Raw genomic sequence first — 13709 nt, forward strand, 5'->3', positions numbered from 1 at the left:
CTGTTTTGGAGGTTAGAAAAGAAAATATTATTTTTAATAATAATAATAATAGTAGTAATAATAATATAATAATAATAAATTATTGAAATCGTTCACGAGGTTTGGTCAAAATAACTCGTTTGATTCTTAACTTTTATTTTGTATTCAGATAGTCTCTATATTATGTTTTTATTGCGGTGTTGGTCCCTACTATGTCTAAAAAGACTAAATTGTCCTTATTAATTATTTTTATTTATGGTTTATTTATTTATTTATTTATTTTTAAATAAAACTATTTATAAAATAAAAAAAAATAATATGTATATCCCAACCTCTTCACCTTTATATCCCTCGGCCGGTTTTAGAGAAATGAACATCCAACCTCTACTGCCACTGCTTTAATACTGTCACTGCTTTAACGTCAGATCTGCTCACCACCGCCTGCAACCAAGTGCCTCTTCTGTCGAAATCCACCCTACCCTTTATCTTCTAATCCTTGAGTTCTACATCCCCTTCATCTTGTCTTTAAAGCCACTACCTCCCACCGCCTCTACCCCTCTCACTGGTAGAATCTACCTCTCTCAGTCCTTCCTCGCCCCTAACCCAGATGCAATTTGGTTTCTTCTCGGTGCACTGCATCTACTCCTTTATCACCGTCTCCATTTTTTTGGTTTTAAAGGTCAATTGAAATTATTATTTTCTTCCTTCTTCACCTGGTCAATTAAAACCACATGCAATCTCTAATTTAGGGTTTATGTTTTTTTTTCTAATTATAGCTGAGCAATCTAATTTTGAGATTTTGGATTTGACCAATCTGATTTTACCCCAATTCTAATTAGATTTAGGGTTTGTGTTTTTTCTAGATTGTTTTCATACATGTTTTGTGTTTTTTATGGATTGTTTGCATCAAAGTTAGGGTTTAAGCATCTACAATTGGTTTGTTTTATTTGGTTGGTTAATGGTAGTTGATAGTTGTGGTGTTTGGTGGTGGAGGAGGTGGTGGTAGTTACCGATTCTTTTAATGGTGGTGGTTGTAGTGGGGCTTTTAGGTTACAATAACATTATACTTGCGGAATTTCACATAACACTTATGAGTACATGCAACCTAAATATGTCTGTGGCTTTCACTATTAATAACAACATACTTTACGAAACAAAACTAAAACCCTAATAGTAATCGAAAATCATAGATAAAAAACAATATATTTTGTTAAATCGAATTAAGCTAATTAATCTCTTTGAAGTCTCCTTGGAAAACTAGCTCCAATTGTGTGGTAGGCTCTAATATGTCACGCCTAAAAACCCAGGAAACGTTAGGATAGAATATAGGAGAGATGGGAAGAGAAATTTTGATTTCTATATGGGAGGAGGTAGGATCATATTTCCCAAGGACTTAGGGTCTTTTATATAGCTGCCAAATAATCTCAGAAACCCTATATTTGAATTTAAAATAATAATATTTTAATCCGATGTATATCTAGTTTCCTTATCTGATTTCGAGGCTTCCAGAATCCTTATAGAAGAGCCACCTATAGAAGGTTACGAAATTCCTCCTTTATTCAACTACTGGAAAATTGTAGTCCAGTCCCTGTACCTCTAATTAATTATATTTAACCCAGAATTAATTCCAAATTAATCTTGATTAATTCTTAATTAACTATTATTATTTCTAAGTAATATATTGATTATATAATACATCAATAAATCATTTATCGCTATCTTATAATCAATCCAAGCTATTACATGGTTATAATGAAACATCCCCAAATTTTCATAAAATTTGAACTTTTCAAAACAACCCTTTTTCTATAGAAGTGCTTACAAAAACCGTTATTCCCAAATCATTATTTAAAAATCAGAATCTCTTTCAACATAGTTTTCAAAACATTCATATTATCAGAGTTTCCCATAAAACATAAGTCCAAAAACACGAGGATGTGTACGGTCACGCCTTCACCTTGTCACGATCCACTGAAGTACCTGAAACCTTAAACCAAAACTGTAAGCATGAAGCTTAGTGAGTTTGAGTTCCCCCAAAATACCAACACCCAAACAGATAACATATACAAATAACAACATGTATTGGGTCCATAACTAAAAGACCAGATTACCCCTTGAGCCCACAGTATGAGTCTGGCTTTCCTATCAGGCCCACAACTCATATCTGGCTTGCTCCCGAGCCCACAACATAAGTCTGGCTTGCCCTTGGGCCTGCAACTTATGCTTGGCTTGCTCTCTCTTGGACTGGAATACCAGTGAGTAGCCCTCAGTACGATCTTAGCATGCCCTCCCTGACCCTCAACTCATATCTGGCATACTCCACGGTTTGTTGGCTACAACACAAAGCAATACAACCTCAACCCAACCCGCACAATATATCGACATATAATAGATAATATCATACACAGATAAACAGACAGTGTCACGGGTAGTCCTACAGATCTACCAGACTAACATATCAAGACCAACATAACCATACTAGCATGCATATCTATTCCATACTCGGCATCTCAACAATATCATGCTATCAACCAAAGGGCCGGGCTTGGTGCCTTCGACCCGAAAGTACAGTGAAGAAAACTCACCTCAAATACAGAAGCTCCCCGAAAGAAAGTCCTTAGTTGCTGCCCTGTCGGCTTCCGAGTTATCAATACCAATTAACACACCCAATTAGAAATTGGTTTCCATGTCATAATTCATAATCCATACTTGGGGTAAAATGACCATTTTACCCCTGACCCAACATGCACCAAAACTATGGCCCAAACCAAAAGATCCACAAAGGCCCACTAATGGCCTAATTTTCCAAATTGGGCCCAACCCCATATGGGTCTTATCCTAAGCCTATATTTTCCTTAAATCCAAAACAGGTTACCACAAACACCCCTTGGGACAAACTTGGTCAAAGACATAAGTCAAAAGTCAAAGTCAACGGTCCAAGTTGACCCAACTCACCGAGTTGTCCTTCAACTCGTCGAGTTTCTCCATCTGTAACACCCATAAAATTCAAAACAATTTAAAACTTTTTTAAAACATTTAAAACCATTAAGTTATTACAATTTGTTTTCAAAATAATTTAAACATCAAGTATCCCAAAATCAAATCATAAAAACATAAGGAAGTGTACGATCACGCCTTTGCCTTCCCGTAATCATTAGAAGTACCTGAAACAAAATGAACAACTGTAAGCCTGAAGCTTAGTGAGTTCCCCCAAAATACCAACGCCATACATATATAACCATATCATATAAACAAACACATCATGCATAATGAACCATCAGTCTGACTGGACCGCCTCACATGCCATCAGTCTATCTGGACCGCTCTCCGAGCCATCGGCACGTCTGGACCACCTCTCAGGGCCTTCAGCCTATCCGGATCGCTCTTCGGGCCTTCGGCCTGACTAGTATGCCCTAACCGGGTTTGTAGTCTATCCGGTCCGCCCTGGGTATCTTGGCCTACAGCACAAAGCAGGACCTGCCTCTACCCAATCCCCCAAACCAACAAACATGTGTACATACATATCATACGCTAGCTAGCAAGTACAGATAGTCATACAAATCTAACAGATCACTAATCTTGGCAACCATCCTATAACCAAGATACCGATCTAACCGATCACTAACATAGCAACCATCCTATAACCAAGATACTGATCTAACTGATCACTAACATAGCAACCATCTTATAACCAGGATACTGATCTAATGGATCACTAACATAACAGCCATCATATTAAAGGGTTTTAGTATACTACAACATCCTATGGTGCACATACAACCCTAAATGCTTTGGATCTATGTTTTCTCTAATTATACATGCAATATTGTTTCCAAAGCATTAAGCCTACAACTATCATACAATTGATATAAACAACATGGAATTTAGTTATAGAGTTACATCTTTGTTGTAGCTTGTAGAACTTCTTGAGTTTGGCCTTTTAAGAACTTAGTGCCCCAAGTGTTGCACCTCAAATGGAATCACAACACACCTAGAACAAAGGAGACTTTTGAGGGAGTATTTCTTGCACCAAAATCGACTCATGGAACTCCAAGGATCACTAGTGTGTCTAGTAGTCAATTTTGGATGCTAAGGGGCTTCTTATATAATGTGGTAATATTAGAGTTACACCATGTAAACCCTAATGTGCATGACCTTCCATATTCCTTAGGCTCCATGGGTTGTAACATTGATTTAACCCAAATAAAAATATAAAAGACAATTACGACAGATGATTGTTTCATTTTATCCAAAATATTAAGAAAAAATATAATGCATCATTTTTGTTTGTTACTATTTACATACATATAATTTAAAGTTTAAACTAAGGTTATCAAGATCATGATCCTAAGTACAATTTTTTTCATTTTTATTTTTGATCAAGATTTTAATTACGACCCTACAAATACTCCAATGTCTATTGTTGTAATTTCTATCTAACTAACCATGTAGAAATACAAAAGGCAACAATTAAAACATGAAAATGTATACAAAAATTAGAACTTGTAAAGACGATTGACTTTGATATCAAAATGAAGATCATATCAAGAAATGAACATGTACATAAACAAAACAACACTCAACGAGACTTTGAACTTTTTGAGTTGTTTTTGATTTTTGTTTTGAGTTCTTCCATATTTTTCTTTGATTTCTGAGAGGTTAGGACAAGTTTCATAAGTGGTTGGAGGAAGAAGACAAAATTGAAAAAATGGTCCCTATGGTTGGCAAAATTTTATAGTTTTGGTCCAAAAAAGCTTGTTGGTGTATCAGTGGTCCAATTTTAGATACCTTGTATGGTTTTGGTCCCTATGGTTATCAATTTGTTGTGGTTTTGATCCATGCCCTACCTGAAATGACAAATATTCTTTTTTTAAAATTTCTTTTAATTATAATTTTTTTTATGTTGATTGTAAAAATACCTAAAAAAATAAACCCACCCACCGAACACACCCCTATATCACATCCTACCCCACCTCTACTTCCACTTCATCTATCTCTTTTTCTTCTTCCATTTTTTATCGAGTTGCAGGTTTCCAAGAGAATGAGAAACAATTTTGTGATGATGATCTATCACCCTTCTTCTACTTCTATTATGAATCGGGCCCTTCTTCCACAGACCCCACCCCCGTATTTCTCCCAACTGTCGCCATGTGACCCTCCTGCCACTGCCGCCCCTATCTGTTCATCACCACACCGACAATGCTCGTTCTTCAGCTCCAATTTCAACTCTGCAACTGTTGACCCAATTAAGTTGTGGGATGATTTAAGCTTCGCTTGTTCTTGAAAATCAAACCTAGAAATTCAATTGTTCTTGTGTATGTGTGTGTTAAAGAGCAACCACCACCTTCTACCACCCTTATACCTCCTTTTTACTATCACCATCAGGCACCGATTTCCCTTAAAAACACCAATTAACAACCCTCACCATCAACCACCCGAATCAGCCACCAATCACCACCTACTAGCACCACAAATCAACAGTATTTCTCCACACCAACCCACTGTTACCAAACCTTAAACCAACCATAACCACAACCATTTACCTATACGAATCAGTCACCAATCACCGCCATAAACCCACCATTACCGATCCTTTAACACTCTTCTACCCTGTTCATCGCTATTTACACAGTTTCACACCAACAAAAATATGGTGAAAAGAAAGGTTATGATCAAATCGAAAACAGGAAGAAGAGGAGGGATTAAGCGGGTAATCCAATGTAGAAAAAGAGAAGAGGGTGTGCTTTTGTGCGATTTTGAGAAAGAAGGAGGTAAAGAATAGATTAAGGAAGAAGAGGAGGGGTGTTCATCATTGATACTTTAAAGGCTCCTGCAATCTAATTTTAAGAGGAAGCTATGATTTTTATTTTTTGGTTAGCTTTGATCGAAATTTGAGAACAAGAAGGAGCATTTATTAGGAAGAGTATCCATTGAGTGTGAATTGGTTTTCTGGAAAAAAAAAAGGTTGGCTAAAAAGACACTCCATATTGCAATATAAACATCCTAATTTATTTTTTAAATATTTTTATTGACTGAAATTGTATTGTTTTCCGGAAAAACTGATTATAAATAGTTAATTATTGGTTGACTTTTTAAAAAGTGGTAAATGAGGTGTCCAAGATGTGTCTTATTAGCAACACCAAAAAAAAATGAGAGCATAATACTATTTTTTTTTGAAATTATTAAAATAGAAAATAAAAATAAAAACAAAGACCAGGGTATAATTGTCTTTTTAAACGTAGAGAGATCAAAACCACTAAAAAGATCCGATTTTAGACCATTGGCGCACCATCAAAACTTTTTGGAGAAAAACCACAAAATTTTGCCAATGACAATACCATTTTTGCAATTTTGTCGAGGAAGAAAAAGAAGTTATGCAGTTTTTACTTTTACCCTTTTGTCCTTTTACAGTTTAAAAATTGAAAAGAAAATAGTGGGTAAATGGGTACAAGTCAATTGGATAATAACTGAATTCATATTTTGATTTTGATGTAATAGTAGGATCGGATCCTGTTCTTCCTATCTCGATCCCAATCCATGATCTCAAATACGACTAATACAATGAATATTGTTTTCAAAAATAAAATTGTATCTACTATCGAAATTGGGATCTTGAGAACCTTGGTGTAAACCCCACCTAGATTCTTGTATTAAATTAGGGTGTGCAACCAGTGGCTACAATCGATGATAAGGTCGGTCTCACTTTCAAACAAGAACGCATTGAGGGTCCTCCACAATGTCAGGGTTTACATTAGAAAAATGGGTTTCTCAAGGCATAGACTCCTATAAGCTCATAAAAGCTTAGAGATGCTCTATTCCTTGGTTCCTCCACACCACATCTCCCATTGCTGTTTCCTCACTAACCCCATCAAGCTTCTCCATTCATCAGATCGCCCTCACTTTCGTCTTCGTCTCTCCAACAAGAGAATTCCCCCATCCCAGTTCTCCACCGGCATCTTTTATTCCCTCTCCGCCATAGACAGCCGAGACGAAGAGCAGGACAACAAGGAAAATCATCAAAATCGAGACCTAGACGACTACGACGATGGTGATAGGGCGTTCTTGAATCGATTTTACGATTCCCCTCCCATCTATCTCAATGGCACACGGCGGAAGAACGATAGAAGATTGATCATCGGAAACGAAATCAGAGAAAATACAGATAGAATTAGGGGTGAATCGAGTACAGGAAATTTCGCAAACATGTGGTGGGCAGACCTAAAAGCAGCAGTAGGGCAGAGAATCAACGTCGAGGGACTGCTTTTTTCAGTATCGGTAATAACTAGAAACAAGCAGTGGGTGATGCCTCATGTATCAGTCCCTGATATAAGATACATTGATTGGGATGCCTTAAGAAGAAAGGGGTTCGAAGGCGTTGTCTTTGATAAGGACAATACTCTTACTGCTCCTTACTCTTTAGCTCTATGGGGGCCTCTTGCATCGTCTGTGGAGTCCTGTAAATCTGTTTTTGGCAACAACATTGCAGTTTTCAGCAACTCTGCTGGTAATCTAATTTCAATTTTCAAGCCAATAGGTGATATTATGTTCTTTAATTGTGTTCGATAAGTTTGTGATTTTCTTTAATGGTGATCAGGACTTCAGGAGTATGACCCTGATGGCAGGAAGGCTAGAGCACTTGAGTATGTCATTGGGATTCGAGTAATTAGACATAGTAAGTCAATAAAGTTGATTTCTTTCACTTCATGATTCATCTGTTAAGATAATTTGCATGGTTTTCATGTTGGTTGTGATAGTTTGATCAAGAACACATGCATACAAGTCTTTCCTCACTTGTACAAAATCAAGAAACGACATAGATGATAGAACAATAACTTGAAAGTTTACTAGGAGAAGAGCCAATATATTTGTTTGTTTACAATTACTCTAGAGAAATCAATCACAATCCTGACAAATATATTTGTTTGTTTACAATTACTCTAGAGATGAAAAAGCCAGCTGGCTCAGCTGAAGAAATCGAGAGGCACTTTGGATGTGATTCATCAAAACTGATAATGGTACTTTTAAGTTATTTCTAAATATTTTCAATTTGGTATTCAATTTTAATAAAAAAATAAAATAAAACTATACTGTTTATTTCAGGTGGGTGATCGTCCTTTCACAGATATTGTTTATGGAAACAGAAATGGTTTTCTTACAATATTAACAGCACCATTAAGCCTTGCAGAGGAGCCTTTCATTGTTAAGCAGGTATGTTTTAATTTATGTAGATAGTTTTAAGTCAAAATAGGAAACAAAGCATTAAAATTACCATATTGTTTGATTTATAGATGCAAATATAATATAAATGTTGTAATCAATTAATTGTTTACAGGTGAGGAAAATTGAATTGGCTCTTGTGAAGCGGTGGCTGAGGAAGGGTTTAAAACCAGCCAATCAGAGGCTTCTTTCTGATGCTTCAGATTGTGTTAAAGAGTTACCACCTGTGTAAGGAATGTAATGTAGTAGATTATGAGGAATATAAGCCATTTTATTTGGCTATGATTCTTTTTGTTGCAATATTATTTATGAATGAAAGAAACCATATGCTTTGTTCGTGTGGAATCTTTCCAAGTGTACTTGTAGATTCATCGGAGTAATGGGTTTGAGTAATAGGGATCTCTTCTTTCTGAAACTTGAAGAGATAATATAACATTGCTTTAATTTAAGTGCAAACATACAAATTTTGTAAAAGAAAGAAATGAAAGGATATTATTACAATAAACAAATCACTAAAAGTATGTTGTTATTATTTTTTTTTCAATTTAGTCCTAAAACAAGTAATTAAACTTTTGATTTTTGGATCGAAACAGATGCATATAATATTGTGATAAATGACTTGATGGTCTAAAGTTGATGTATATCACTTTGTTTATTTACTTAACCCTAATAGGTTAAACATTTTATATGAGCAATTATATGTTGTTGACTTGGTGTTGGACATAAGTAGTTAAGTAATGGGTTAGGTTGTAAAAAACGTTTGACATTAACGAGTTGGTGGACTGAGATCGAGAGATTAATCAGTTAGATTGGGATAACTCGGAGGATTAAGCGAGGACTCTAAATTTCTAATTCGTTGAGTTTTAAAAAATTAAATATGACTAATATTATAACAAAGTTTATAAATACCACTAATATTATAACAAAATAGGTTAAAATATAATTAATACAACATTAATCATTCCTCAAATAGTTTTTATTGAGATAATATATCTTCAAAGTATTAAAAATTCATCGTTTTCTACTGCTTGGCTCATTTTGTAGGCGGAGATTAATCATTAGATGTTTTTTAGTCGGTTGGGTAGCGCCTAAGGAATAATAGGAGATTAATCGGGACCTAATCGGAATTTTTACAACACTTATGTATTAAACCAAAAATTCAGATTTAATTTGTTAACATGTTGAATCTTAATCAATTTGCCTTTTTTTTTTTCTTTTCTTTCAATTATTTTCATGTTTAAAATGATGAATAATATAAAGTTTGGTTTGAAATATAAGGGTAAAATGGTAATTTAATATAGTTCATGTTTTTGGCAGACTAGCTGAATGTGTTTGATAAAACTAGTTGGTAATTGATAAACTTACTCATAAAATAATAAAGTTTTGGTAAAAACTAACTGATAAACTCGATGATATATATAAAATGATATTTAGAAAACTTATGGAAAAAAACATATAAAAGTATATTTGAAAACTTGTGTAAAAGACCTCATGAACTTATCAATAAGGTATCTTAACTAATTTTTTTATAAATTATTTTTGTGGTCTCACCAAACATTACATTTCAATAAAGCATCCACAATATGAATTTTTCAAACGAAAAAAGCTATTCAAAAAGACAAAACTACAAGGAGAGCTTTTCAAAATCAAAACATTTTCAAGTTGCTTGCTGATTAGCAAACTCTTTTTATGAGCTTTTCAATAATTGTATGGGTCCTATATCATTTGATATGGTTAACAAAATCTTTTTATGAGCTTTTCCATAATTGTACTGTAACGTCCCAAAAATCATAGTAAAAAATTTCATTTTTCGAAACCATTTTAAAATCCACAAGTCATATAAAACGTTGTTTCTAAAAACAGAGTTATCAAATCAGAGCACCTAAAAACATCTCTCAACATAAATCCCAAGATGATGTGTACAATCACACGTTCGCCTTGCCCCGATCATCTGATATACTTGAAACCATAAAATCAAATTGTAAACCAAAGATTAGTGAGTTCCCCCCAAAGTACCACACATAACCAATAGATAACAACATGCATATATGATCCTTCAGCCTGACTAGATCACCTCGCAAGGCAAGCAACCTATTTGGACTGCTCCATGGGCCTGCAACCTGATTGGACCGCCTCACAAGTCTTACAGCCTATCCGGACCACCCCAGGTATCTTGGCCTTTAGTACAAAGCAGGATCGCCTTAACCCAAACCACACTATGTTGACATATGCAACAGATAACATAAATATATAACTAGTAAGTACAGGTAATCATATTGCTCTACCAATATAACAACATCCTATATACCAGGATACATAACACAACATAGTGGGTCGACATTGGTGCCTTTGACCCACGAGTATAGTGAGGAAAATCACCTAAACTATTCAACAAAAGCTCAATAACTAACTCAGCATCAGAACAGCCAACTCAAACTTCCTAAAACCAATCCGAGACCAATCCTTAGTCAAATACTCAATTCTACCCATGTTTGACCAAAAGGTAAACCGGTCAAAAAGTCAACGGTCAAAGTCCACGAGTTTAACGGTCAGCTTAGTCAAACTCAACGTCACATCGTGACTATTCCTTGGTCATGTCGTGAGAATGCAATGACAAAACAATCACGATTCTGGGCACTGTCATGTCATGACACATCTTATGTCACGTCGTGACTTCTGGTCAGAAGGCCCAAATCTTCATTAAGCGCTTAATCTCTTCAGACCAAGGCCCATAATCTCAGATCCAGTTCCTAAATAGCTTCATAATGGATAAAATTTCCAACTTTATCCATAACTATGGTCCAAACAACCAATATTTAGTCTTTAAGTCTTAAAGGAACCAAGAATGCATCTTTCTCAGCTAAATCCATTAAGTCCAAGTCTCAAACCTTCATATCTGAATCAACATGATGTATAGATGGAGAAATTTTCCAACTTTATCCAAAATAATGTCTCAAGCTTTCAAGATCTAAACTTTGATACCCCCAAATGACCAAGATAACTTACATGGCTAAAAGGGAAGGCAAAAGATCAAAACTTTCCTTGTCTACGAGGTCCAAGAAAACATTCTACAATGATCAAAAGGTGTTGGAGTCCAAATCTAAAACATAAAATGTTCTTGGGACCTAGGAGAGTAATAAAGTTGCAAACTTTATTCTCAACTCTCACTCAAAACTCATTAAAATAGAACAAAACGCCAAATACACTTAGATCCAAGATGAAATGCAATAAAGTTGGGAATTTTATACCTTACAAAGTTCTAGAAGTTAGATGGATGTTGAGATCTTCAATTGGGAATTTTATACCCACCTGAAATAAACATAACACTCATATATGTCCTTTTGACTAAATCTGATTAAAATTTCTCGATCTAAGCTTTTAGATTTGAAATGAAGTATAGTATTCTCTCCCTTAATTATAGTAAACAACTTTTTCAACCTCTGTAACTTTGCGAATTGAACTTTTGATTTCTATAATTAATATTGATAACTCGCAATACTTGACATAGTAATCATGCTCCCACGAACATGATAATTATTTCTTTACCAGCATGACACTTATGCTCCCACTAGCTTTGACATGTATTCAGAAATCAACTGGACTTCTAGAAATCAATACTTATTGACTTCCTTACCAAAGTTCATACTTCTGATACAAGATGCTTGGATAAGACTTTATCTAAGCTTCTCAACTTCATACACCTTTGCTTAGATAGCTCACATGTGTATCTAAACAATTTTAGAACTTGCAGCAGTAAGTCCTGAATGTTCAAACTGATTTCCATATCTCACAATTCGAACTATGAAGAGGGATGCCGTAGTCATAATCGAATTTGAGAACACAATTTACACAACAACTAACTCCTTCAAATCTTCTTAGTGAAAGCGTTTCATCACAATCATTTTCATGAAGTAGAGAGTAACCTTATGACACTTAGATTTTATGGTGTATGTGCTCCTATCCATGTGAATTTGTCATAACCATAATCATAAGACAATGTTGTGACAAATCCAAGCTCTTATGGACTGAACTTGTTCAATCTTAATTTCTTGCCACCTAGAGGCACAAGGGCCTGCCACGTCTTCCAAGTTGTTAATCAACTCACCTATATAGATCAATGAGCTTTCATTGATCAAGGTGCTTTGCCTTTTTGCATTCAAATGAGAGCTCATAGAACTTACATGCATAGTTGATTTAAAACTGGAGTGGCACAGAAACAAGAATGTGTCAACATGATAAGGTATAAACCTCAAGTCATTTGCTAGTGATAAACAACAGGTTTACTCTTGATTAGTCCTTGAAACTTTTCAAGATCATTAAGACTCCCACTGACCTCTTGAGACATAGGACTCTTTTGTCCAGAAACATTTCTTGACAAACAAATATTTAAGAGTTAGTGCGGATTCTTATCAAGACAAACACTTCATACAATTGGTCTTAATTGGTCTTTGTCTTATCCAAGACATCACAACTTACCAATTTCAAATGTGCAAGAGTAAGAAACCTTTCTAATCCACATTTGATAAGTGTTATAAACCTTCTTAAGATTATGTAACTCAAAGCACAATCTTGGAGTACAACTTTATGACTTGATTTTGGAACGAAGTATGACTCATCTTTTGATTTAACCATTTCAACAATTCCCGGATTCCTCTTCTTGTCCATACAAATGTACCAAGATGTCCTTAGAGGATTAATTATGATATAGTTCTTAATCATTAATACGATCATAAAACATGATACTTAAGTACTCTCCCATCTTTTCAGATCGGAGAAACTTTTATCTTTCTGCCTAATTGATTCTTCCCATTCGTTCTGCCATACACTGAAACTTTTAAATGATTCAGAATTACACTTAATATTGTAAGCATAACCATGTTGCTTTAGTAAAACATGACGAATAACTTTCATTGTTATTTGTGTTGGACTTGACCAGTGCACGTCAATGCGTACTAGATCCTTTAGTCCTTCACTTGACTCACATACTTATGTGAACAATGGATTAGTCTTAATTTCTCAAAGATGAAAGTTCTCATTCATCACACAATACTAGTTTCATGATTCCAAGCTTCTCTCCAATTGAAACTTGGGTGATGAGAAACTTTCTTTATTTGGTAAATTTCTGACACTACCACAACTAACTTAACTAAGAATCATGTCCTATTTCAACAACATAAATATATAAACATCGATCTTCACAAGTGCCATTACAAGGAAATATAAATAAGACAAAATTAAAATTTATTTTATTTATAAAAGCGCGGGAAAACTTGTCCTTACAATGAAAATTCAAATGAAAAACTATGCTATTACATATTCCTAAGCAATCTATCATAACTCTCTAAGTTTCAACTCAAAAATCCGATCATCGAACCATGCGATCGAAATCCATTTCTTCGCGATCAGACTCAGCATTTTAAGCTTCCTTTCTTTTCTTCGATCCTAGAAAACATTAAAATGCAATCTTATTACATCATGTATTAAGAATCTACAAAATATGAACTTAATAGAGT

General features: G+C 34.8%; 1 protein-coding gene across 1 annotated transcript; it reads left to right on the forward strand.

The window, feature by feature from the left end:
* The first annotated feature begins 6706 nt into the window (after window positions 1-6706).
* On the forward strand, window positions 6707-8550 carry LOC145012123 (haloacid dehalogenase (HAD) superfamily protein). The gene is made up of 5 exons (XM_078970901.1): window positions 6707-7483; window positions 7574-7651; window positions 7921-7994; window positions 8080-8187; window positions 8312-8550. Exons 1-5 carry the CDS (start codon window positions 6787-6789, stop codon window positions 8426-8428), a joined length of 1074 nt encoding a protein of 357 aa, XP_078827027.1. The 5' UTR covers window positions 6707-6786; the 3' UTR covers window positions 8429-8550.
* Window positions 8551-13709: the final 5159 nt, after the last annotated feature.

The sequence above is a fragment of the Lactuca saligna genome, chromosome 8, assembly GCF_052625555.1.
Source record: "Lactuca saligna cultivar CGN05327 chromosome 8, ASM5262555v1, whole genome shotgun sequence".
NCBI lineage: Eukaryota > Viridiplantae > Streptophyta > Magnoliopsida > Asterales > Asteraceae > Lactuca > Lactuca saligna.